Source organism: Zeus faber (genome assembly GCF_960531495.2).
Source record: "Zeus faber genome assembly, chromosome: 6".
Classification (NCBI taxonomy): Eukaryota; Metazoa; Chordata; class Actinopteri; order Zeiformes; family Zeidae; genus Zeus; species Zeus faber.
In genome coordinates, this window is record NC_137201.1 from 27,329,763 (window position 1) to 27,356,745 (window position 26,983).

Sequence of the window (26,983 nt, forward strand, 5' to 3'; positions counted from 1 at the left end):
TACAGGCTTCAACGTGCCTTGAATGTTCGTGCTCGCCGGGCACGTGCCCAGAGACAAAACACTGTAAAGTATGTTACACCATATGCGCCCCCTCCCGCCCCGCCGCGCCCCGAGACAGAAAAATAAGCCTTTTCCTTTTTGGGTTCCGAGCAGTTTGTTTTAACTTATTATTATCAACATCATTATCTTTCTCACAACGATATTTTCTAAGTATTTTTTGAATTAGAAAGTGAAAAGGTCACACGGTCAGCTGATAGGTGTGTAGTACTTACAGCACACAGGTCCATATAGACAGATCTGTTAACCCAGGGGTCTCAAACCCAGATGACCTTGGGGGCCACCGGCCAGGTTGTCTCCTTCTAGGGGGACCGTGTTGAACTTCAAGGGAAAACCGTTTCTTTTTTGTTTTGTTTTGTTTTATTTTCTCCCGCACATGAGTGAATTGTCTCGTAAACCCGTTAGAAATAGCTCTCTTATGATCGGTTTTAATCGTGTTTTATATTTTGAAATCATTAAGTCCATCTGTGCGGATGAATTAAGCATTGTGATTTGAAAAACATATTTGCGGGCCGGATTTATCTATATATTGACCCCAAATTGTCTCGCAGGCCGGATGTGGCCCCAGGACCGCAAGACCCCTGCGTTTACCAAAGATTCCCTTTTTTTTTCAGTGCCTCAGAAAAGCCCTGATGTTGACCTTCCAAGGACATAACGTGCGTAGGTGTCGCCGTTCCTAAATCAACAAAGGCCCGTACTGCCAGAGCTCAGAATGTCGAGCTCTATAAAAGGAGAACAAGTTTTCGTCAGCGTTCTGGGACTTCCCCCTCACCAAGATCTCACAGCTTCACCTTAAACGCTGAATGTAATATGAGGGACATTTGTTTGTCTTTCCTCAAAGAAAACAATTCAGAACCCTCTTCGCTATAGCGGCAGACTCCCAAGGGAGTTGATTTGATCCGACTTTTACAACAGCTCACGTGCATATCGTCTATCACAAACAAGGGCTTTTTGTGGGCGAGTTTGAGCGGCCGTCCGGCCAGTCATGACCTCCAGTTGAAAAATGCGCAAAGCAAGCTGGAAATGGGATCTGTAGTCAATATCTACAAATAAACAGCCCAAACACCGAAAGCGTTGTTTGGGCTGAAATAGACCAGACGATAGTGTTTACGGCCACTGACTTATTATTAAGCCTAACTAGTGTATTCAGTCACACGGCTGACCTGACGGCATGCTGGTACCGTCGGTGTCCGCCCCGGTTTGAGTGATTGCTCAGGGCCATTCGCTCGCACCGTCGGCAGAAACGGTTCACAAGCGAGCACCAGCGGTCCGGCCCGTCTCCGGGAGCCCCGCCGTCAGGACCGAGCCCCCGCTCCCAGTCAAGGCGACGCCCTCCATCGAATCAAGGCCCCCAATGCATGAGGATTCAGAGCTACGAAGCCAGCAGAATATTTTAGGAACTCGGTCATAGCCCCCCTGCTCATACGTTGCGATGTCTCATCTCGGCGCAGCTCATAAAGTTGGTCGTACGAACACTGGCTGAACTGACACTTGCAGCCGATGACATAACGGAGGTTTTTTCCTTTTCCGCCAGCATGCCCTCGCAGAACTTTCAATGCAACAATTAACACCTCGGAGCAGGACGGCCCAGTGTTCCTCCGTGCTTTCGGAAGAATTGGAACTGCTCAGAGCGTAACTCTCCCAAACAGCATTTCGACAGCAGGTCCAAGGAAGGACTGTCAATAATCACAACAATAATGACAAGAATATCAACAATGCACTAGTGGCTCACTAGCAATTGCTCCAAATAGGAAGATATTATAACCGACAGCAGTTTATTGGTTTCTTCTGGTCTCTTCAAGTTATACTGTTTGGAGTCGGGGCACATTTTTATACACACCTTGTACTGTCATTTAATTTGAATTCCGTGCAGTTGCCATATCAACAGCTTCATTTTAGGAGTCATTTAAATACAGTTGGCGTTTCAGAGCGATTAAATGACACAGATGACTGAGACAGAGTCACAGTCGTCCAGTAACGTGTTCCCTTCAGAGTTTTCTTCCCCAAAGCAATTAGTATAATGCACGCCCACGTCCACCGTGCATGATGTCAGGCTTAAAATGTGCATGTGCATGTGCAGTTATTTTCCCAAATAGCACTATTTTCAGCAGTGACTTACCGGAAATACTTGGTCGCTGTGCTTAGCAAACTCCCATAATAGAACCAATCCGGGCAGTAAAATAAGCCCTTCTGCATAAAATCCCATTTCAGATCTGCTAAACACAAAAGTGAGTAGTAAATCACAATCTCAGAATTGTTTTGCCACAGAAAAGCAAGAAATTTAGGGGAGGACATTGTTTATATTTTAGATTGGCGGGGGATTTTGGAGTCAATTATAACCCCTAACATTGTGTTATTGGCTTACATGGCTAAATTTGGAGGGATAGGGTGAACTGTCCCATAGTCCCTCCCACTGGGTCTGGCATTCAGGTACTGTTCCCTCCTTCTCTCTATAAAGCCTCTCACATTAGCAGTTTTAACTTCAGAGAAGAAATGAAATCATAGTAATCTCCTGAAAGCCTGGCCAAGCACCTAAACCAACCAGCCAAGCACCTAAACCTACCAGCCAAGCACCTAAACCTACCAGCCAACAAGCTTGGATGCACACGACAAACCCACTGTTTCACATTGCAAGCAAGTGCCTAAGGTAAGCCTTATATTTAGAATGGAATAAATAAGAAAGCTTAAAGTAAAATTATATATATATATATATATATATATATATATATATATATATATATATATATATATATATAACATGTGTATATATATATATATATATATATATATATATATATATATATATTTATATGTTTTTTTGTGTGTGTGTATGGTTTTTGAGTCTCAAAAATGATGCACATTACAACACTATTGGCATTTTTCCAAAACTTGGAAAATTACTGGAATTAGACTTGAAATATTTTATTTACAATGCAAATAACTTGATCCATTGTACCCTGTGTTTGTTTATTTAGTAGTTTTTATATGGGGGCGGGGGGTTGATGGACATAACTTATAAATGGATATCCTCTCCAGCAGTATCGAACATAATAAGAGTTATAATAAAAAACTTTGGCTGATATTTAAAATGATTTATCACACATCAGTACATTACATGCTTATGTGTAAAATGTGTTCATCTAGAAAATGGCTTTTTGTAGCTCTTATAATTTAGATTAAAAAATCTTGAAATAGCCGATTCTGAATTTACAGTAAGTAGGAGATCCGTTTTTTTTTTGTTTTTTTTATATCTGGTTAAAATAACTAGGTTTGGGGTTACGACTTGATGCCTACCTGGGTGTAAAACCAGAGCCCCCAGCTCTACATCCACCCTCGTCAGACTTTGCGCTGGGTGCAGGTCGCAGCTCCTCCGCCTTGTTAAGGTGGGATTTACACCAGCCCTGTCTCTCTTTCCCCAGCAGCTGCCGGTCAGTATGAGGTTAGCCCTGCACACGGTCGTCTGCTGCTGTGTCTTCACCGCCGTCCTGCCGCTGGCACGGGGAGCGCCAGGGGAGTACGGCTCCGGCCTGAGAAAGAGGTGAGCTGCTCCGTGAGGGAGAAAGGTGTAGTGGAGCTTGATGCTTCCATACGTCGTTCTTTAGAGGTCGATGCACTGTCGACCAGGCTCCAGTGTTCAAGCCGAGGTGTTTGGACGGTGACACCTTCCTTCAAGAGTTGATCGAGGATAAGTTGTTGAGCGACACAGACAAAGTCATTGCTATTTGGGTTAGGGTTAGGGTTAGGCAGGCAAATCATCGAGTCGCCTAACGCTGGATGCTACTGACGTGCTATGCTCTGAACTCCATTCCAGATTTAAAGCCTGGCTGCTGGGGCGCGTGAAGAGAGACGTCCGCAACAGCTCTCCGACGGCCGTTGAAAAGGGCCCCGAACCACATATTGGACCTCTTGCGGTTCAGTCAAGGTAAGAAGGAAAGCTCTCAATCACATGCTTCTACAGACTTTGCACGAACAGCCACATGGGCTGTTGGGTACTGAGGACAGGTACTAATAAAAAATAAAGCCCTCAGCCCCAAATAGTGGAGCTATACGTAATTCCAGGTTCAGAAAGTAAAAAGTTTTAATCCCGCCACGTTTTTGCTCCAGCCATGCACTGACCAGCTGATTCCACTCTTCATTTGGACCCCCAGCTTGTGCTAATTAGCATATCCAACATGCTTGACTCAAAATCCCAAAGTGGAATTTTACTTTCCCTTCTGTCTAAGTTATTGCTCGTAATTGTAATTGGATGGCAATGAGCGACATGCAAGCTCAATTATATGTCAAGTCCTGTTGATTTCACATTCCTATCCTTCTCTCCTTCCCCCCGCCCTCGGCTCCACCAGCAGATCTGCCAGATCCGCCGGCACTCTGCCCAAAAAGGGTTGCTACCTGGTGACGTGCACGGTCCACGACCTCATCTTCTGGGTGCACCAGGTCACCGACAAGAGCAAAGACGCCACCGCTCCCCCGGAAAAGATGGGCTCAAAAGGCTACGGCCGCCGCCGCCGCCGCTCCGCGTGGGAGCCCCGCGCCCGGCCCGACCCCCGCAGCCGCGGAGGCCGGCCGGGCCCGGGGGGACGCGGAGGCCCCGCTGCACCCGCGCTGGCCTGAGACAGGCACCCGGAGGGGAGAGGAGAGGGACTCGGTTTCGCGTCCTCTGCTCTTGCGGCGGACGGAGAGATAAGTTCGCACTGTGGTTTTTTTGGGGTTTTTTTCGTCGTTGCAGAGAGTTTGGCGGGTCGCGCCGATCGGAGGACACTCGGGTCTCAGGCCGCATCGGTCGACGGGCGTGTGTTGTGTAGGCGTGCATGGGGGGTGGGAATGTGCATGCGCCGGGGGGCCCCCGTGTGCCATGTTTGCGAGCTGGTTTAGATGTCGGCGGGTTTCAGATTTTTATTTTTGCGGATTAAACTCGACTTCAGATCTGCTGGACTTGACAAGAATATTTGTCTCTTCTTCAGCTGGCAGCTCCAACCTTCTGCTGTCAAGGGTTGTCCCTGAAGAGCCCTCCCCCTAAATCACTCTCATCCATGGGCCGCGGAGGAGCCGAGGCCGGCCTGGAGAGGGATTTCAAAGCTCTCGCTGATCCTTTATTGAAAGTTACTGCGCTCCAAACCGTCTCACACGCGAGCTGAGCGGAGCTGCGCGTTCGCAAAGTGCAATGTCTCAGTCCCTGCAAGGATAACTTTATTTTGTATATAAAGAAATGTATGAAGTTAGCATTTATTTAAGCATATAGACACTAGCCTCCATTTATATTTTTATAGAACCAATTTCATTTAAACAAAAATATATTGATGAATTAAATATTTAATGAAGTATTTAATGCAGCTTAATTGTGTAAATAACTTGATACGTTGTACCCTGTATTTGAAACATGCATTGCAGTAAAATAAATAAAAATAGGCCAATTCAATAATTCCAATTCTAACTCTATTATCATAACTATCTGACTTATCTTGGATTTTTTTTAAATTTGATTCATTGCCTTTTCTGTGCAAATGTATTTCTTTACACAGTGTAATCATTATGAATCAATTGTGCGGGATCTCTTCCCATACTCCATAAATGTGCTTTCCAGGACTTTGCTTTGGCAGATAAAGGTCACCCATGGTGACTGAAGGAAGGACAATCGGAGCCGAAGGGCTGGCTGTGTTTTTTGGATTTCTTTGGATTTTTGGTTGGATTGTTGGAGTGTATGGACTCTCTATGAAAGGTGCTGTGCTGCCATCTAGCTCTGGAGTTGAATACATTACAAGTCGTAGCTCCAGGTCGTTTTAGAATCCATTTTCCATAATATTTTACATGAACATATTTCAACCAAGCACTTATAGAATTAGATTATTTTTTTGTGATTTTGTCTTCTTTTATACGAGGAATTTAATTGTTTTATCACAGATTAAGCTAGACATGAATTTATTTAACCTGGTTTATAAAGTCTAATTGTTCCTAAATTGGGTTATAATGTACTGTACATACCTGCAATGACAATGAAGATGAAGTCAGAAACAACTCTGCCACATTATTTGATTTGGAAAGGAATGTGTGTGTGTGTGTGTGTGTGTGTGTGTGTGTGTGTGTGTGTGTGTGTGTGTGTGTGTGTGTGTGTGTGATAGGAATTAGTCAGAACCAGGAACAAAAATGTGTAGCCTCATCATTTTTCATGTCATGTCAAACCAAATTGAATTAAAAATGATGAGGCACATTTTGCACGAATGGAAATTCTAATTTGCCTGTGATGATTTAGGTCATGGGGATGAGTGGTTTACACAGGTTAACATGGTTAACATGTTAGGGGATAGGGATCTAATGCAGAACACTAGATTTTTTAAATGATAAAAAGTTTAGTTCAACTATATGAAAACATGCATCCCAATTAATTTGTATTGGTTCAACATGTTTTAATACGTAATCGTTTCAGCAGAACTGATAACAACATCTTGAAATGATCCAAGCATTGATAAATGGAACAATATGAGATAGTGTGCGTGTCTTCAAATGCCTTTGTGATCAAGGCTTTGTAGAGATATGCATAGTTTTGATATTTCATCTCATCTGAATGAGTGCCATTAAATCGTGATATTGGAAACACTGCGGCCGTGTCTCTGGGGTTTTTCATAATACATCATAACTCAACCTCTGTGTCAAATTAAAAGTGCATCTGAGGAATGAGATGAGGAAAAAAAAAATTGATTCGATTAGATTGATTTTTGTTGCTCCTGTTTAGGAACTTTAATTAAAGACAGAGATTTTAAACATTCTCTGTTGACAATTACCTCATGGTGTAACTAGGATAAATGTGCTATTACTTTAGAACAATAAATAACAAAATACATGTATTATACCCGCTAAAATGATATCAAATGCTGGGCATAATTAGCAGCAGAGAGGACAGGGCACTGCTGGAGATAAAGGTCCCGGGTGCAATTTGTCATCGTTATTTGGGCTGAAATGCATCAACGGCAACAGCACTGTGGGGAGCTTTGGGAATCTTAAACTAAATAGTTTGTTTTTGTAACGTGAAATATTAAAGGGAGGGTGAGCACCGTTTACTGACACAGCCCCTGACCCTGGTGAGCTGACATTATCGGGGGAGGCGGAAATTCGCCCTTCCGTCGCATGTCACAGTGTGATTACCCCAACACGGTGTGGTGTCCAAAACATCTCAGATACCCTTACCTTCCGGTTGCCCAGCTATTGTGGTCTTGACTCAAAGGATCTCTTAAAGGGACAATGTCAAGTGTGTGACAGGTCTTATTTTCTAAGGGTTATGAAGAGAGGTGCTACCTTGTAGAATATCATTTCTATACATGTCAATGTCATGCAGTGTTATGTTATGTTATGTTATGTTATGTTATGTGTGTGGCCTTGTGTGCCATTCGGAGCTGGTACGCGAGAGCTATGACTAAACAAGGAAGGGTGCGGTTTATAAATAGTTCCCCTGTACATTTTTTTTTTCCACTTCACTGTTGTTTTATGGGCGGAGAGCAGCACACGGACAAATACACATTTCCCCTCGTCCAACGCAGCACTGAGGCACGCAAAGGCAGCACCGAGGCGTTAGTTGCCAAGCGGCAGCGAAAGAGTTAATTGTGCCTGCAGGACTGAAGCTGACACCACAGCTGTATTTCGGCTTTATCTGCTGTCCAGTGACAAGACTCTGGCAAGACTCTCCACATTCCAAACAGGCATTTCCCTGAGCGAGATCGCACAGACGGTGAGTACAATGATGGAGGCTTCAGGCTTCGACACTTCTACTAACACTCTTTCCCATATTGCAGATATTCTGTGAATAGTCACACCTACCAATGATTTTACAGGCTCTCTGGGCGCTCACTTCCTGTGCATGTACTTGCAGTGTGCGGCGTATTTACTTCCTTCTTGCTGGTACCTACTGCTCGAGCATCATCCGGTGCCTCTGCTGCTGTCGTTTACTTAACTGTTTAACTAAGTTTGTAAAGTTTTATGACATTTTGCTTTAAGATACACAGGAAGAAGCATCAAAAATCCTGACCCTAGCTGTCACCATGAGGAGACGAGAGACACCCCTCTATAAGCAACAGTCTACACCTAACTTGGGGAAAGGTAAGACACACACATAGCTCACTTTATATCAATCTATATCGATGTTGACGCCTCTCTACGCTCACTGCAGAAATAGAATTGGGGCAGGAAGATCAGGAAGTATAATGCTGAATAAGTGCAACACAAATTTAGCAATGCAGCACACGCTAAATAACCTGTCCGTTGTCCGTGGCCGTTGTCTGCACCGGCAATATGGACTAAAGTTTTAAGGCTTTGGGATTTAGATCACTGGAGGGTGTGTAATTTGCCATGCGCTGTTCAACAAAAGCCAAAGAACCTGATCTCACTTCAACATCACAGGGCACTGCCACAAATGTGACAAACTCCTACGGGCGCTCGTGTAGTGGGCCCTTTTCACAGCCGACATTTTACGTGGATAGACATTTCAACACAGCTACAGCCGCTGACATGACCGGGGTTTCTGTTTCGCTGAGGTGCTACTGCAGCACCGGCGCGGGCAACTCCGGTAACGCTAACGCCGTGGCACACGGAACCGCCTCAATAAAACAAACCAACGTGGAGATATTGTCCCGCGGCGGTCCACACGAGGTGATGGCCTCGAGACAATGAAGGGCTCAACAGCTGTGAGGATCTTTATTTACGTCCCCGTTGCCCCATCTCAGTCAGGCTGTGCTCACGGCCTCGCCCGAGCTGCAGCAGCCAGTCTTCCCATACCGGCCCGGATTAGCAGGCCTTGTCACTATGGGGCTCTCGACGCCCCAAAATAGAGGGATGACTTGTGAGAACAACAAGGAGCAGCAGCTGCGTCATGCTGTGCACGGCATGCAGATAAACAGTCGAGCCCAACCATCAGAGCGCGGTCGAGGCGCAAACCCGGTGGAGAGACACGTCGAAGCTATCAAGAGAAAGAGACAGCGGGAAGATTTGAGAGGTTCCGATAAGAGTCGGTGATACTGGGTGCGCTGACTCACGCTCTGGGTTGGAGCAGCGGACACACGGAAAAAAAAAAAAGAGCTGGGGGGCGGGGGGGTTCAAAGAAGAAACAAAGGCCGAACCAAAAGCCTGCGCATCAAAGTCTGTTGTCAGTCATCGGTACTGACTGAAAGAGCACAACACAAGATTCAGGCAGATTCCTAACAGATTGGGACCAGTTTAATACTTGGAGATAGAGACTGTCACCGCCAGCCATGGCCCAAATCACAGTGGAAGGTAAGAGACAGACACAGTTTACTCTGCTGATGACACTGTTGCGGTGACACAGAAAATAAGTTATTTTGTTTGGAGTATCTGCAACTGCCAGTAAATGCCTGTGGCTCCAGCAACCAGGAGGGTCTGACTCGATGGACACGTCAACGGAGACAGAATCTTTATTTTTATTGATATAATTTACATCACGCTTTGTGGTCAATTCCACTCATTAACCTTCATTCCCATCCTTCATAAGAAGCGTAGATCCTATTTGATTGCACTCCTTATAGGCTATATGCATTTTTGCTTTCAGTTGTGAGAACGCACAAGTTGCGATCTCCGTCTCATGATCTCCGGCTCACCACAATTAAAATAATTACATAGATGTTTATCATGTTCTGTCCCACGCATTGCCTAACCGAATCAGTGCAACAAGAACTTGCACATGGTGCAATTTCCACTGCCAGTTCCTTTTCGCGCATGATTTGAATTGCACTTTACAGGTGTGGGCGTCTCTGCCCGCAGATAGGGGTTTAGGGAGGGAGACGGAGTCTTTCTTGCCGTGGTGCACATACGAGAGTGTTTATTGTACAGAGGGACAAGTGTGCCGAGTCCCTCTGCAAGACAGACAATCATTAGGAAAGCACCCTGTCTCGAATTGATCGATTCGAGGCAGCTTGGTGGCCGCCGGAAAGGGAACCATGCTGTCGTCTGCAGCCGGTGCTTGGCCATGCCCCTTGGTTCGCCACGACAGGTTAATTATTTGACGAATAATTTACCTGAATTCTCAAGGAGGCAGAGCGTTAAATGGGCAAAATGAAAGGACAAAAATCGCCCACAAAAACAACAACTGCCGATTGGACTCAGCCAATTACCGATTTGCCCATAGATTTGCCCAATTGTCCAAGCCTAATACGCATTCTGCCTGGTTTAGGTAGTGTACCACAGGCGGAATGTGGGCTGTGGGGTCGTGTCCCACATTCAAAGCAAATGTAACATGTGCCGTGAAGGCCTTTCAGGAATGCAGGCTTCCTAAAGACACTGGAACATGCCGCTATGTGTCCCTGCGTGTGGAGAAATGTTTGAGGCGTCCCTTAAGGGGGCTGCAGACGGATAGGGTTGCAGCAAAACATTTGGTGGGAGGCGGAGTCAACCGGCACTTGATATGGCGGTGATGAATATGTCGCTCCGGTGTTTGTTGACTCACATCTTCTCACAAGCATCCATTCTGGAAACCGCGAGTGACCCGCAGATGACACCAATATTATTAGCAACCGTGACAGTGTGGTGATCAAAATAGACAAACAACGGCAGCGCAGATGAGTTGTTGGAGAGCAGCACAAGTTGCCAATGTGCCTCAAGGCTTTGTGGGGCTGATACATTTGGTGTAGAAGCTGATTTACAACAACACAGAAGGTATTCAAACACCAATCGACAGAATCTCTCCGGTTGCAGAGTAAAATTGGGTCATGCTGTACAAACACACAACTGTTTTTTTCCCCATCCCTGGGAACCATAAGCAAAGGCTTGTATAAATAACTGTACATGTAGAAACAAAGGGTCAGAGTTGTGTTTTCCCTTCAAAGCAGAGCAAAAAACTTTTTTTCTCTCTTAAAAAACTTCGGCTGTCATAAACTGTCATAAAAATACTAATAGCTTCAATGCCATATATGGCCTGCGAGATTAAGCGCTTTGGACAATTGTGAAAGAAGTAGACAAATCCTTAAGAATATTCATACTCGTAACATTTGATTTGCTTGTATGAAAAATACAGTAATAAAATCCATACTACTACTACACTACTCAACAAAGTTGACATTATAAAATACAGCATGGAATGGCAGCTATTACAACGAGTGCCATGCTAATGTCTTATACATTTACAGGCTGCGTTCAGCCCATGTCTCTTTTACGCCATTTTGTTCCATATTAGAATAAATTTGTTTAATACATATACATATATCATATTGAGAATCCCATGTGATGTGATTTGATTTTTTTTGTTCTGTGTTGCTTGGGTTTTTGGGGTCAGAGGTCATGTTGTCGGTGTAAAAAAGCAGCCCAACCGGTTATTTCAAGCGGTAAGTATAAACTTATAAATGAGATGCAGGCGGCACATGCACTCATCCCTGAAACACAATCCTGCTGCTGAGAACACGTTTACCGCCGCGAAGAAGAGACATTGCAAAATGAGCCAAACTCAAGTTACCGTTTGGACGCCTCCAGTTTACTTTGGTGGTATTAGTGTTTACTGAGCCTCGTAAGATCATGTTTTTCTCTCCCTAACTGTGGCAATACTTCATATCAGGCTCTAACACCCCCCTCTGACAATAATAGAAAGTAACAATACATACGGTGAAGTGGGGCGTTCATAACTATTAGGAAAATATATCACCTTATTGTCAGGGGCAGGGTTGAAATCCATATGGGCCCCTGGGTGAGAGTTTTTGTTTGTCTTTTAGCAGCCACCATTGCTCTCCACAGCTCTTGTCTACACACAGGGACCTCAGTGTGAAGACCAGTTATTAGACACCGGTGGTGCAAGACTCACAAACGATTGGTTTGCGGCGAACAAATCTTCTGAATGAGTTTGGATTCAGGAGTCACTCGGGCAGCAAGTGAATCTTCGGGCTAACACTGTGGCGCGGGGAGGGTGTGGTGAGCAGCCACACCCGACCTGGATCTGCATACATGAACACAATCACCTAGATCCAGGTCAGGTGTGGCTGCTCAACCCAAACCATCCCCACGCCGCGCACATATTTAAATTATTCTTGTGATAATTCCATTCCACCCCCAGCCAATCCACCCTTCTGCTTCTAGTGTACCGGAAGTCAAATGGAGAGGCGGAAAATCGAACAACTCTTTTTACTGAGTTGCTCGCCAAGTACCGAATCTGAAAAAGAGGAATCGCAACACAAGAATGAACCAATCACAGCTCTTTTATCTTCTTTCCTTATTTAATTGTGATTGGACTAGGCGTGCATCTATTTGCACATGCACAGGATTTCTGGCACGCAGGCTGCCTTGTAAGAGCAAAATGCAAAAAATTGTTTTCTACCTCTTAAAACGTATTAGAGAGAAAAAAACCCAGTTCCACTGCTCCACGTTTGACTCAACCTCAAAACGGTGTCCTACACCTCCTCAGAGATGCCACCACGGCTTTTCCCCAAAATCTCCGTGAGTGAGATGGACGAGCAAGTGCGGCTGCTGGCGGAGAAGGTGTACGCCTCGGCGCTGAAGGAGGAGGACAGCAAGGACGTGCTGGCCATGTTCACCGTGCCCGAGGACTGTCCCATCGGCCTCCACGAGGACAGGGAGCGCGAGCTGCTGAAGGAGATGGCGGAGGAGCAGTCCGAGGCGTCCACCAAGAGGTGAGGCCGCATGGACACAGCCCAAAAAGCCCCAAAGCCTTAAAGAAAAAAAAAATCCGGAAGAAATAGATTCAAGTTGAGCCCATTTCAAATAACTAATTTGAAATTATGATTTTTAAAGTCAGCTTAAACATGTAAACTTTTACATATTATATGAAATTTAAAAATATTTATTCAAAATCATTCCGGGGGTTTTTGTGCGTTGATGCGAGGGTTTTATTTTTGTGTGTACAGGAAGGAGAAGAAAGCCCTTTGCATCTGTTTACTACAGTACCTAATGTACAATTTACTAAAAGATGGATACGTCAGACTTAATTTAGACTCAATTTACATCCTGTTGTAGTTGCCGTGCACCCCTTATATTTTAAAAGTTGTTTGGGTTGTGGACGATATTATTAATCAACGCAGAATTTAATGTGCATTGACTTCTTGACCTTGTATTTGTGTTTGGGGGATTGAAGCAGTTGATTCGAGTCACCTAATATGTCAATAAAAAAATAAATAAAAACAACCAACTCTGCTTTCGAAATAGGTAGGATTATTGTAATCCCCCCCCACCTTCTTGGATTAAACACACTCTTCCCTATTAGGAAGAAGAGTTTCAAGATGAAGCGATCCCAGTCGGTGTCTCTGCAGATACCTGCGTGCACCGACTCGGTCTTCTCTGTGGACTCCCCTCTGTTTTCCCCCAAAGCACCCGAGCCTCCTCTGCCGGAGAATGTTCCCGAATTCCAGAGGGTCACCATCAGCGGAGATTACTGCGCCGGGGTAAAGCGGATCGACATTACATTTGATTGTGTCAAATTCAAGGTCCTGGGCTCTTGAGGTCGTGACAAAAAATGGAAACAAAAAACATAGGGGAAATAAGCAAATTGATGTATTAACTTTATCAAAAAACAACAATAATAGGCGTTAAAGCAAAACGACATCACAGGTGGTAAAGTGGTAAATAGAGTGTCGGATTGCGAAAACCTAAAGTAAAGGGAAAGACAGAGAGAACTAACTAAGCGCCCTGCCCAAGTGCTCCCTGTTCACCCCAATGAACTAAACCACCAATAAAGATACACATTTATTAGACACTTATCAGACGTTAGAATATAACTCAAACCGAAAGTTTCCCCACCGACTTGCACCATCTGTTCTGCCACCCCATCCCGGAGGAGGAGACAGAGAGCAAAGACAGAGGCGAGCGGGTGATGGATGATGAAGGCACAGCAACATGACTGTCCGACATACACCCCACTTCGGATTCTGAAACTCCATAGAAACGCCGTCTCATTGGTTTAGAATCACCCGCATCAATGTCATCCTCGACCAGATGAGTAGGAGACCATCACCAAACCAGGACGGACAGCTCTTCAAACGAGCAGGCTCTTTAGGCCAAGGCACCGACCAGTGACGCAAACAAACCATCTACATTTGGCTCGACGACTCGTAGCTCCTTAGTCTGCCACGTCTCACCGAGTCACCCGGCACCACAGAATCCAGCGAGAGTTACGGGCTCGCCCCGCACTTCCCCACATGCAGGTCAAGGGTAATGGACGCACGGCAAGAAGAAGTGTGGTTCAAAGGGTTTTTACTTTAAGGAATGGGGAACCAAGGACCAGGTTCCACCAGTCATTTGTGTCATAGCTCTCCGTACTCGGAAATGGCCCAGTTGATTATCTTTAGACGTTCAGATTGTGCTTGGAATGTTTAGATGGTACCACAAGATGGAAAAAATGGCTCTATAACAAAACTATCAACAAAACATGTCCCCTAACTGGTAGCTCATTCTGGTGGAAATACCCTCAAGCGGTGCTTTTCACCTCTGCAGCCAGGGCGGGGAACTCATCCATTTTGGCATCAGCGTTGCCTTTTTTCCTGGAAATTGGCAACGCTGACGCCAAAATGGATGAGTTCCTCGCCCCGGTGTCACTTTCACACTTTCATCGCTGTCCACCGGTGACATAAACCCATCCCTAATAAGAGGTTCCAGGGACACAAACAGAAAAGAATCGGAGGGAGATGTGGAAGTCCTCGATTCTCCCTGTACTCCACCGGGGTATATGGACTTCACTCTCAGAACGGGACGTTCATCCTTCCAGCGGCCAATCAATATCAGAGCATAAACTCCCGGATAGAGATGAGCGAGCAATCTGTCGCTTATATATGTTGCAATATGCTCCGACACAACGTGCATCACCTTAACAAAGTGAACAACATTTATCAAGACCTGTCCAGTTAAACTTTGGCAGAAGATTGTGAATCATTACAATGTCGACACCATAGTTTACCAGAGCAATATCTGTGTCATGCGGCATGCCGCTTAAGAAACACACACAAAACAAACTGCAAAAACTGCAAATTGAAATCAACTACATTTACAGCACAAAGAAATCCAAATGCCTCAATTTTATCATCATTTAAGCAGACGGCCCCGGTACATGAAACACAAGAGGTTAGTACAGAGCAGAAGACAGGAGCAGGGACCCTCACAATTGTGACGCTGAAGATGAAATTCAGCCGCTCATTTTCCTCCCAGAATCCGGAATGCTTTGACATAATCCTTTTTTGTTTTCATATCCAGATAACATTTTATTGCCCACTGTCTCCAAATGCATCATGGCTGTTTGAGCTTCCCTTTGAGGAACGCTCGATAATGTGCTCACATCCAGATCACCGTGGAGGACTACGAGCAGGCGGCAAAGAGCCTGCTCGCAGCCCTGTTCATCAGAGAGAAGTACTCCAGGCTGGCCTACCATCGCTTCCCCAGGATCGCAGCTCGCTTCCTCCGCAGCGCTGAGGACCGGCCGTGGCGTGAGGACGACGAGATCTTGCCCGGTAGGATCGTTGGAGAACTGGGACAATTCTGGGCTTTTAAAAAAAAAAAATTAAATACATTTTATTGAATGTCGGTAACTCTGAGACGTCGTTTCAAACAATTCCTCATAAGCGATTTCAAAATTGATCCCAAGATATCAGCCCCTGCCCTGGAGAAGGGGAGGACCCGTACTCCATGGACGACCTCCCAGAGGACCTGAACTACACGCTGCAAATGAAGCACGGCATAGTGCACGTGTACGAGAGCGCCGAGGCCCTGGAGCAGCAACTTCCTCACGCCCTTCCCTACCCAGACCTGGAGACCTTCGCCATCGACCTGAGCCATGTGCTCGCCATGATCGTCGATGGACCAACGTATGAGAAAACTGTACTATTTGTTTTACGCAAGACGGGGCTTTGTTTTTGTTTTTTTTCTTCAAGATGTTGGACTGCGGAGAGGCCTTTGACTTTTGTGCCGTTACTTAGGTGGAGCTTTAAAAAAAATTAAGCATTAAGACACTGAAGCGGCACCGGGCAGCTCCTTGGGGTTAAAGCCCAAATCGAAATGAAGGCGATGCTGAATCAAAATGATCAGGAAAATACATTTGCACAAACGAGGCAAATTGATGATGGATTGATTAAATATTAACATAATAGTCATTAAAGCTAAGAAAGTTCCCAGTCCACATATGTTCATAAACAGCAATACTTTTTTAAAATGCAGATATGAATATGGAGATATTTGCAAATAGAGAAAGTGTATGTACATTCCTGCTGAACAGGATATGCTGTATGCGCGCTGGCACAAGCCTCTGGCTTAAGATTACAACAAAATGTGCTTCTTCAGGGTATTTCTGTGGAATCACTGTCTCGCAGGAAAACCTACTGCCACAGGCGACTCAACTTCTTGAGTTCCAAGTTCTACCTTCACGAGATGCTGAACGAGATGGCCGAGTTAAAGGAGCTGAAGGGCGTCCCGCACAGGGACTTCTACAACGTCAGAAAGGTTGGTTTGTTCCTGTGAACGTTTTAAAATATGGACGGCAGGACGGCCTCATTCACAAAATGTGCACACACACACACATTTTATTCCTAGGTGTGTGTGTGTGTGTGTGTGTGTGTGCGTGTGTGTGAGTATGAGAATATGAGAGTGTGAGTGCTGCGGGTATGCGTGTGTGCGTGTGTGTGTGTTTGTGTGTGTGTGTGTGTGTGTGTGTGTGAGTATGAGGGTATGAGAGTGTGAGTGCTGCGGGTACGCGTGTGTGCGTGTGTGTGTGTGTGTGAGTATGAGAGTGTGAGTGCTGCGAGTAGCGTGCGTGTGTGTGTGCGTGTGTGCGCGCGTGTGTGTGTGAGTACGAGAATGCGAGTACGCGTGCGTGTGTGTGTGTGTGTGTGTGGTGTGTGTGTGTGTGTGTGAGTATGAGAGTATGAGAGTGTGAGTGCTGCGGGTATGCGTGTGTGTGTGTGTGTGTGTGTGTGTGTGTGAGTATGAGAGCGTACGTGCTGCGAGTATGCGTGTGTGCGTGTGTGTGTGTTTGTGTGTGTGTGTGTGTGTGTGAGTATGAGGGTATGAGAGTGTGAGTGCTGCGGGTACGCGTGTGTGCGTGTGTGTGTGTGTGTGAGTATGAGAGTGTGAGTGCTGCGAGTAGCGTGCGTGTGTGTGTGCGTGTGTGCGCGCGTGTGTGTGTGAGTACGAGAATGCGAGTACGCGTGCGTGTGTGTGTGTGTGTGGTGTGTGTGTGTGTGTGTGAGTATGAGAGTATGAGAGTGTGAGTGCTGCGGGTATGCGTGTGTGTGTGTGTGTGTGTGTGTGTGTGAGTATGAGAGCGTACGTGCTGCGAGTATGCGTGTGTGCGTGTGTGTGCGCGCGGGCGTGTGTGAGTACGAGAATGCGAGTGCTGCGAGTACGCGCGTATGTGTGTGCATGCGTGCCTGCGTGCGTGTATGTGCGTGCGTGTGTGTTTGTGTGGAACATTTCCAAGAACAATGTGGCTTTCATATTTTGCCTTCAAAATGTAAGTGTTTGCTTCCATGTATTGCGTATTTTACTACCTTTTGCGGCTGATAATTACCATAATAGTGATAAATAAAGTTTTCCATCCAACACCGTGCATCTACCCCGGGGCTCATGCAGAGGATTTTCCCAAACACTTGCACCTCGAGACAAGCGAGAACCGGCTGACGCAACAGGGAGAGGGATGGGGGGATGGGGGGGGGTGGAGGGATGGAGGGATGGAGGGATGGGGGGGGCCGAGCCGCACGGACCAAGCCATCTAACGTGTCTCCCGTCTCACGACACCCGCAGGTCGACACCCACATCCACGCCGCGGCCTGCATGAACCAGAAACATCTGCTGAAGTTCATCCAGACGACGTGCAAGACGGAGGCGGACCGGGCGGTGCTGGAGAGGGGCGGGCGGGCCATCACCCTCAAGCAGGTGTTTCACAACCTCACCATGGACCCCTACGACCTCACCGTGGACTCACTGGACGTGCACGCCGTAAGAACGCTTTGGGGTTTTTTGTTTTTTTTTTGTGTTCCACATATCAAACTAATCTGCCGCTCTTACGACAGTACTTTTCGACTTCACCCATAATAATAGAACCAAATTTTCTCGTCGTCTCTTCGTGAGCCCCAGAAAAGACGCACGCGCGTGCCAAAAGCGACGGAAATTGCGCTTCGGCCGTGGTAATTAAGACAACGTGCGGGGAAGAGTTGTTGTAGAGCGAGGTCGTCGTTTCCGTGTTGCCACATCATTTGAGGCGGACTAATCTGGCGTTTTTTTTTTTTTTTTTTAAACATTTGAGCCTTTGAGAGAGAGGAAAAAAAACAAAACAAAACAAAAAAAACTTCCGGAAATGTTTTTCCGAGACCTCTGAACGCGCGCAACAGAGCCCTGGGGGTCCACTTGAGAAACGCTGTCGTACTCTCATATTCACTCCGTGTTTCGGAGGTTTAGAAAATAAGCCCCAGAGTTTATTGCAAGCAGCTGCACGGGGCAACAAGCGCCTCCTCAGCGGTAAACAAGATTTGGAAAAACTGGAGAGAAGCAGTCGCTTTGTTTTTAGACACACAGCAGTATCTGACTAATTCATTTCGTACTCTTTGTGTTTAATCGTGCTTCTCATTGCAAAGGTTTTGTTTTTTGTTTTTTTTCTTCGAAAAAATTCACACCTCTTTGTCGTTCGTCAATTAAAAACACAAAAAACAAAAGTGGAAACTGTTTGTCCCGAATGTCACCACTTGTCATTTGCAAAAGCAAAAATTAAAAATTAAAATCACATGCCGCCTCAACCCACAGCTGTCGACACCAGGCTGCAATTATCGGTGTTTCACGCATTTCATCTGGCGTTGCGTCATTTGTTTGGGCTTCATGCAACATTTGCTGCCTCCGTAATCTCACTACGATGAATTAAAATCGCCCCGTCAATCGAAGACATTCGTCCGCTCACACGAATCTTTCTCTCAGGGAAGGCAAACATTTCATCGCTTTGACAAGTTCAACTCCAAATACAACCCCGTGGGAGCCAGTGAACTCAGAGAAATCTACTTGAAGACCGACAACTACATAAAAGGAGAATACTTTGCTCGCCTGGTCAAGGTATAGTCCAAACCGTGAACATACCCACCTTACGCTTTGCACCCGCGTGGTCTCGGAGGCCGACGCGATTACACTGCTGACATCACAAACAACCTTTCCTTCCCAGTTTCACGTCCTCATTTCATTTGCATGGGTACATGATGTTTGTGTTGATCTCATTGTTCAGGCGCTCGTCTGTCCCTCAGGCCTCTAGCGCTGACCTCCGGGTGTTGTGTTTATATTTGCGTCGTCTGCCGTGGTTTCCTGCGGCTCCTCAATGACTTAATGGCTCCGTGGTTGGTTTCCGGCGGCAGGAAGTGGCTCAGGGGCTGGAGGAGAGCAAATACCAGCATGCCGAGCCCCGTCTGTCCATCTACGGTCGCTCCACCGACGAGTGGCTGAACCTGGCCACATGGTTCATCCAGCACAAAGTGCACTCCCCCAACATGCGCTGGATGATCCAAGTTCCCAGGATCTAGTAAGTGCTGGGAGGAAGCGGACATTCCTCAGAGATAGCGAGCGCATTCCTGAGGCCTCGACTGTATGTACAAACCATATGCAGAGCCGGGTTCCTATGTGGTAACGCTGTCCTGTTAACGCAATCAGAAGGAACGGGGTTCTTGCAGGACTGATCGCTGTCGCACAAACAGCAGAAACATATGAAACAGATCTGAACTTAAAGGAAAACTGCAGTACTTTTAACCCAAACTCCCTTTTTTTACACCATCCGTCGTGAACCCAAGCGATTGGCCTCAGAATGGTGGAAGTATGTGGTCGCGGTTGCCCCACTGTCCTGCGTATTGCAGCGGTGAACAAGTCTCGCAACGTAAATCTTGCGACGTACTATAGGCCACACCAGGTTTTAGAAAAGAGAGGGCGCTCGGCCGACATTGACTGCAAACTATCACGTCCTCCCAACTTCATTGTTGTGGAAGTGTCTTTTCTGATGAACTACTGACGTTTTAGCAGCCATGAAAATACAAGCTTTTGAGACGTGAGTCTAGATTAGATGGGATTCAACTAATTGTCATTGCACAGGGTACAAGTACCGAGGCAACGAAATGCATTTCTCTGCATTTTACCATCCTAGCAACTGAGGCATGTGAGGAGCGGTGGGCTGCGTGTAGCGGCGCCCGGGGAGCAGTTAGGGTGGGGTTAAGCGTCTTGCTCATCTATTGACTCTCGACAGGTATTTGCTCAAACCCAAACGATGCCGTCCTCCAGAAAGCAGGACAGAGGATGTGGCTTTGCGTACGGTGCTATGAGTCTGACTGACGTGCTAAGTTAAGTCTGTCGTTCAGTGACATTTTCAGGTCCAAGAAGCTGGTGCCAAACTTTGCCAAGATGCTGGAGAACATTTTCCTTCCTCTCTTTGAGGCGACGGTCAATCCACAGAAGAACAGAGAGACTCACGTGTTTTTAAAACATGTAAGTAAATAATCAGAATTGAGGAGTAACAGCTGCTGATAAAAAACTTTCTGAAATGTCGACGCCGCTTATTTCAAGCCGGGAGGGTCATCAGTTTGATCAATAAACAGATGATTACTCAACTTAACACTGAAGTGAAAGATCGCTTGAAGCAGTTATTTACAGTGAACAGCATCCCCCAAATCCATATTATGTACGTACGCGCACAGATCACAGGTGGAGCTTATGGGATTTGACCGAGATCCTGTGACTTTTGCAGGTCACGGGATTCGACAGCGTGGACGACGAGTCCAAACACAGCGACCACATGTTCTCCATCAGGAGCCCCAAACCCGAGGAGTGGACGGCCGACGACAACCCCCCGTACAGCTACTACCTCTTCCACATGTACGCCAACATCATGGTGCTCAACAACCTGCGCAAGTAAGTCCCGCCCGGCGCGGTGCCCGCTACTCGTGGACATGTTGAACCGACCCTCAAACGACCCCCCCCGTCGAGGGGGGCGCGGCACCGCCAGACAAAACCTAAACGGCTTCAATCTGGGGGGGGGGGGGAAAAACAAAACCCAAAAACAAAACCTTGATGAACGCGTCGGTGCGGTGATTTGGATCGGGCGGCGCCTGACTCCTCCCGTGACGCGCGACCGACGCGAGCATCCTCGCTGAAGGGGCAACGCTGTACTTGTCTCCAGGGAGAGGGGACTCAACACCTTCCAGTTCCGTCCCCACTGCGGAGAGGCCGGCTCCATCACCCACCTGGTCTCCGCCTTCCTCACAGCGGACAACATCTCCCACGGACTCAACCTCAAGAAGGTCTGTTCTCATCGCATTTACTATACAAATGACTTTCGCCAGCATTTTTTTTTTTTTTCATATATGATATATTTTGTTTTAAATTTGAAAAATGACATAAAAAAAGCCAATCGGCTTCTGGCTCAAAATGGCAATCGGCGCAGTGAGATATGTAACCTTGATTTTCTTTCTGGGGTTTCTTTCAATACTCACCATTTAAAAAAAATAAATAAATAGTAATGTACAGTACAACTTATTCATGATGGGGAAAAAAAAAAGTTAAATTGAAACGAATGTTATACTCCCCTCGAGTCATTTAGCAAGTCTCTGGATCGACAAAATTATTCTGTTTTTAAAGATACTGAATAATTCACTTTGGGTCGTTTCTGATTGGCTCTCTAAAGCATTTAAAGGAAATCCCTGGTGGCTTTTTAACCTATACCCTATTTTTCGTTCATTGACTCAATGATCGAGGTTTTGCATAAAAAATTAAATACAGACGTTTTCCATGAAGAGAGAAGGTTTTCTCATAGCGACACCGCTATGCCAGGTTTGTAAAGAGTAAGATTAGGTTCGATCGAGCACGTTTCCTCGATACACGACATAAACATTTTTAAGCTCGTTGCCTCAGTCTGACACTGGCCTTTCATGCCTGATACCTGTCATATCTGGCGTTTCGCCTTTTTCAAGAACCGATTCCCCCCGCGCTCCAGAAAGGATGTTTAACCGACATTCCAAAAATGCTTATTAATTTGTCGCTCCGTCGCCCGTTTAGTCGCGCTAAGCTTTGTCGGAAAACATTCCCAGCATTTCCCAGATGTTGGATCTACTGGGAAAGGGTGGGATTGTTGACTTGGAAAAAAACCAAAAATCCCCCCAAAAAAAACAACCAATTTCAAACTCTGAGGAATCCGCAAACCCCTCGACTGTGACGTGCGCCTCCTCCTCCTCCTCCCTTCGCCGCAGAGCCCGGTGCTGCAGTACCTCTACTACCTGGCTCAGGTTCCCATCGCCATGTCCCCGCTGAGCAACAACAGCCTGTTCCTGGAGTACTCCAAGAACCCGCTGAGGGAGTTCCTGCACAAGGGCCTGTGTGTGTCGCTCTCCACCGATGACCCCATGCAGTTCCACTACACCAAGGTCAGAGCCCCGGAGACCCGCTGGGACACGCCCACTTCAGTGCCAAAAGGCGGTATTTGCGGGACCGGGCAATATGGGATATTTCAAGTGTGATCGACCAAAAACTCTTTGATTTTTGAATCAAAGGCGCTTTTATACTAAATTCAACATGTGATGATTCATAAAGTGGCGAGGTGGAGTCACATCCGTACATAACCATTTACACTGTAAAAGGCAGCGGCAGTTGAGGCGTGAACCTGGTGTGATTATCAACACTAAGCGCTTGATCGATGCCTTTCTCTGCTTTCCCACTTGAAGGAGGCCTTGATGGAGGAGTACGCCATCGCAGCCCAGCTGTGGAAGCTGAGCACGTGCGACGTGTGTGAGATCGCCAGGAACAGCGTCCTGCAGAGCGGCCTCTCACACCAGGTACGGTCAACCCCCAAAGTGTGTGTTTGCCACGGGGTTGGGCCGTAGCCGCTACCCGAACGTCCTTGTCCATACCGTCCAATAATGTGCACAAGAAGCCTCTCCTGAGCGGCCCGGCGGCGGCTTTCACCGTTACAGTTAAATAATCAAACGGATCCCCCTGGGGCGACGGTGGCGCAGGTGGAGCGGGTCGTCCAGCAGTGGAGAGGGTTCCTGGTTCGGGTCCCGGCTCCACCTGGCAGCGTGCTGAAGTGTCCCTGAGCAGGACGCTTGAACCCCTGCACGGCTGCCGCCGCCGCCGATGGGTGGATTTGATGCGTCGCAACGCCAGAAAAGCACCGCACGCAGCCCAGTAATAATCCAACGATAATCGAAGAAAATGCACAATTATCGACATTGTACAATAAGACATTCATCCGTCAGCTGAACATCACTTTTAAACTTGCCTCAACTGTTTTGGAATTAAAATCAGTCATGTCCCTCACCCTTCTCACATTCCACCCTTGTTGACCTTGAGGCACAGCTGGCTTTCCTCCTATCTCACCTTCCTCCTATCTTATCTCATCTTATCTCATCCTCATCTTATCTCATCTTCTCATCTTCCTCTTATCTCATCTCATCTTCCTCTTATCTCGTCTTCCTTCTATCTCACCTTCACGCCTCGCTATCTCGGGGCGAGGCAAGCCGTGGGGGGAAGTATCCTGGCGTGGTGCCAGCGGGGTCCACGCACCCGCCAAATTTTCTCTCAAACAAAACTGCCAACGTGGCCGGAAGATCTCTCGGCAGACTCACGTTTATGGAACCTTCGATAAAACCTTTCTTTATCTTGTAAAGATGTTTGGGAGCCTTTATATTTGGATGAAATGCCTTTCAAATCGGCTTTGACCGAGACTAATGCCGCTGCCCTAATGGCGTACGACACCGCGCACGTTGCTGGCGTCACCCAGCGTCCTTCAGTATGTGAGGTAAAAACATCGATGGCTCCTGGGGACACACATCACGGTGTCGGCGCTCCACCTCCATCTGCACCTCCAGCTCCACCTCCAGCTCCACTGCCTTCCAGCGCGTTGAGGGTTGAGGCACAGAAACTTTCAACGGCGTCCAGCCGTCGCAATGCATTGTGGGTGTTTGTTTGTATTCTGCGATCATTTACTAGATATGGAGCGATCCTGTCACCACTACCTGAGCACACCACGGTGGTTGAGGACACGCCAAAACTACTCAACACCTCCTCCCTTTTCCTGTTTTCCGCAGGAGAAGAAGCACTTCCTCGGTCCAAACTACCTGCAGGACGGCCCCGAGGGGAATGACATTCGGAGGACCAACGTGGCCCAGATCCGCATGGCGTACCGCCACGAGACGCTGTGCAACGAGCTCAGCTTCCTGGTGGAGGCCGTGAAGCTGGAGGCCGGCGCCGCGCCCGCCGAGTGAGGCTTCCGCCAGGCGCCGCCGGTCACGCGGCGGATGAAGGGGCGTGCGGACGCCGGAAGATCAGTCGTTTCTCTCTGCAGCTTCTTGCCGTTGCTACTGACTGGGGCGTTAGATCAGGCTGCAAGGCGCCTCGGCCCGCGTGACACTGGGAGAACACCAACAACTTGTTTTCTAAATGTTCCCAATATCTGCTTTCGTTTGTAGTTCTAATTTGCTTTTAATTGAGATTAAGTGCAGTCCGTTGGGGTTCACACGCAGGCACTTAAGGTGGTTTTGGTTCATCACCGGACTATTTGACAGAACAACATGCAAAATATGAACCCACAGGTGGATGAAAGAAGAGGAGATGAAATGTGAATCCCTGATAAGCTTCTTGTCGACAAATGAAAAAAATGTTGTTTTATCTCTTTCTTGTGCACCTTCTCTTTCTTTTACAGGGCATGCTGAGAAGAGTTATATATTTTCTTTGTTTTTTTAAAATTTATAATATGAAAACAAAATGTCAACCTAAGTTACCTCAGGCAGATAGAGACGGGGAACTTTTGTTTATATTCAAAAATAGTATTTGTACTGCTGTTCAGCTTTACACTTTTACGGCACGCAAATGAGCCTTTTCTAACGGCTCATTTCCCTGCCAGACGCCAACCACGCACTCCAATGCAAACCGCTTCCCTTTCAATACATTCATGCAACACATCCACAGCGCCTCACCCTGATCGGCTTTTTCATTGTTGCATGATGGCATTTTTAAGTTATCAAGGTTTTGCTGTGCATTCTTACCTCATATAAATTGAAGTTTTTATATTTTAAATAAAATCATTTGAACTGTTGCAGCTTGCCTTTGTTGGAAAATCCGAGTAATAGGATATCAAGGAACCACAGTGGTAACCTTTCCTTGCAATTCTATTAAATATAAAGCAGTAAAGTGCAAATATCACAAGTTGGACTTCATTATATACCTTAGTATTTATACGATGGTAGTCGTGATTTTGTGTTCTCTGTATTTAGTTTGTCGTGTGGACGGCGTGAAGCTGGAGGTGCACAGTGCACAGCGCCTGCTGACGGCCAGGTGGGCGATCAAGGGACGCACGTACTGTTTATGATCAATTGTTTTGTTTTCCTAACAGCTTCTCAGCGTTGCTTGGGACCTCGCGTATTGAACGAGGCTTCAAGGCGAGAATCTGAGAAGAACCTGTTGAGGAGCTTGTGCTGGAATAATGACCAGAGCCTGCCCCGACCTCGTGACCTTCCTGGGGAGGAGGTTCCCATACAGCCCCAGGATCTGTCATCACCACGCCGCTATGAAATGTCATGAACAGCTTCAGCTACAGAGGTGAATCACAGTCAAGTTTCATTTTCAGGTTTTATTTTTATTTTTTTCGCTTAGTTCGATGATGTTTTGGTCCATTGAGTGGTTGGCTTGTTGTCCATTCCTTGCTTTTGTTTGTTTTGGCCAGGGCCTCCAATAAGGTTTCATTTGTTTGAATGGTTTCTCCTTTGCTTTTATTTCTTATTGCTAAAAGGTGTAACTGGAGAGGACCTAGTGACCGAACATATAACATCTATTAATGCTAATGTGTTTTTCTTAAAGCATTCAGTGACTACGGAAAAGAAAAACCTTGAGCAGTTAGAGGAATGGGAGGGTTTATGGACAGGAAGTTGGATTGTAAGGCCATGTGTCGTTGTGTGCGAGATTGTTTCTGGTGATTTTTCCTGGGATTGTACATCTCTTCATTTCATAATTTTTGCATTATCAAGTATAAGTGTTATCATTAACTATCAGTTTTGAACCCCCCACATTCTTAAGCCTGATCGGCCCCCGCCCCTCCACCCCCAGACAGACAGACACATCAGCAAGTAACCACAGTGTTAACACTTTATTTCAATTCCATTAAACATAAAACAGTAAAGTGCAAAATTTGTTAATAACAATAATACAGTAAGAGTAATAGATCTCAATATTTTATATCACTCCATTACTTTTCAAATCTACTGTATTGCAACCCCTCCCTCCACCGCCAGCAGTCTTTTGTTTACTATAAATCTATAGTAAATGCTACCACCTTAAGGCTGCAACATGACAGTACATTGCAATTGCACGGATGAGATCCGTGCTCACACCAGCGACCTGATTAAATCAAATAAATGCTCATTTGCACTACATTTGTGCTGGAGATCGAAAAGCTGTGAAAAAGGAGCGAAGTGCTTAAACCACGTTAACAGCCACAGTCACGACCGACTTCCTTCAAAGAGACATCCAAGACGTTTTGAGAGAAGAGAAGCTGGGTTTGCTGTTTTTTTTGGCTCTAAATCCTTTGGTGTCCTTAGTGTTGACTACTCCTGCAGGGTCATATATCACTGCCAGGCACGTTTCTTGCTATACGCAGACTACGCGGTTGCATAGGGCACCTAGGCCACCAAGGGCCCCCAAACAGCCATCTTGAACTTTTTTTATTTAGAAATTGAAATGAAATGGTCTCTCTTGGTAGAACAAGTGCCCTCTTATTCTGTGCAATGGCTTAATTTATTTTGTGTGCATTCTGTGTAATGGCCTAATTTATTCTATTTTATTTTTGGGGTAAAGTGATGTTTTTATCTGTTTCGTATTTATCAGTTTCAATGTCTGTTTTAATTTTGATTCTTTAACAAATATGTTCCTAACATATAAAATAAACATTTTAAAGAAAATGCAGCATCTGTCCCATTTATACGCTTTTGGGAGATGTAATGAGATATAA

General features: G+C 46.3%; 2 protein-coding genes across 5 annotated transcripts; both read left to right on the top strand.

The window, feature by feature from the left end:
- The first annotated feature begins 2,557 nt into the window (after positions 1-2,557).
- Positions 2,558-6,554, top strand: admb (adrenomedullin b). 2 transcript variants are annotated; one of them, XM_080002053.1, is made up of 4 exons: positions 2,558-2,704; positions 3,477-3,595; positions 3,869-3,979; positions 4,401-6,554. In XM_080002053.1, the coding sequence occupies exons 2-4, from the start codon at positions 3,492-3,494 to the stop codon at positions 4,666-4,668; spliced, it is 483 nt and encodes a 160-aa protein (XP_079858179.1). In that variant the 5' UTR covers positions 2,558-2,704; positions 3,477-3,491; the 3' UTR covers positions 4,669-6,554. The 2 variants fall into 2 exon arrangements, with proteins under 2 accessions (XP_079858179.1, XP_079858178.1); XM_080002052.1 differs by having other exon boundaries at positions 3,480-3,595.
- A 1,023-nt stretch (positions 6,555-7,577) lies between these two features.
- Positions 7,578-25,639, top strand: ampd3b (adenosine monophosphate deaminase 3b; the record flags this gene model as incomplete). Of its 3 annotated transcripts, none has more annotated exons than XM_080002458.1 (16): positions 7,578-7,774; positions 8,041-8,142; positions 12,440-12,665; positions 13,256-13,433; positions 15,323-15,488; positions 15,623-15,842; positions 16,344-16,473; positions 17,773-17,967; positions 18,937-19,068; positions 19,362-19,525; positions 20,349-20,475; positions 20,735-20,898; positions 21,167-21,287; positions 22,233-22,406; positions 22,704-22,814; positions 24,069-25,639. In XM_080002458.1, the coding sequence occupies 15 exons, from the start codon at positions 8,085-8,087 to the stop codon at positions 24,243-24,245; spliced, it is 2,343 nt and encodes a 780-aa protein (XP_079858584.1). In that variant the 3' UTR covers positions 24,246-25,639. The 3 variants fall into 3 exon arrangements, with proteins under 3 accessions (XP_079858584.1, XP_079858583.1, XP_079858585.1); XM_080002457.1 differs by lacking the exon at positions 7,578-7,774 and adding an exon at positions 7,866-7,944; XM_080002459.1 differs by lacking the exons at positions 7,578-7,774; positions 8,041-8,142 and adding an exon at positions 9,057-9,312 and having other exon boundaries at positions 24,069-25,638.
- Positions 25,640-26,983: the final 1,344 nt, after the last annotated feature.

Bases quoted from the DNA above. Each gene is read 5' to 3' on its own strand.
- admb (XM_080002053.1), top strand. From the start codon at position 3,492: ATGAGGTTAGCCCTGCACACGGTCGTCTGCTGCTGTGTCTTCACCGCC. The intron at 3,596-3,868 runs GTGAGCTGCTCC...ACTCCATTCCAG, and splicing joins GGCTCCGGCCTGAGAAAGAG to ATTTAAAGCCTGGCTGCTGG. The intron at 3,980-4,400 runs GTAAGAAGGAAA...CGGCTCCACCAG, and splicing joins CCTCTTGCGGTTCAGTCAAG to CAGATCTGCCAGATCCGCCG.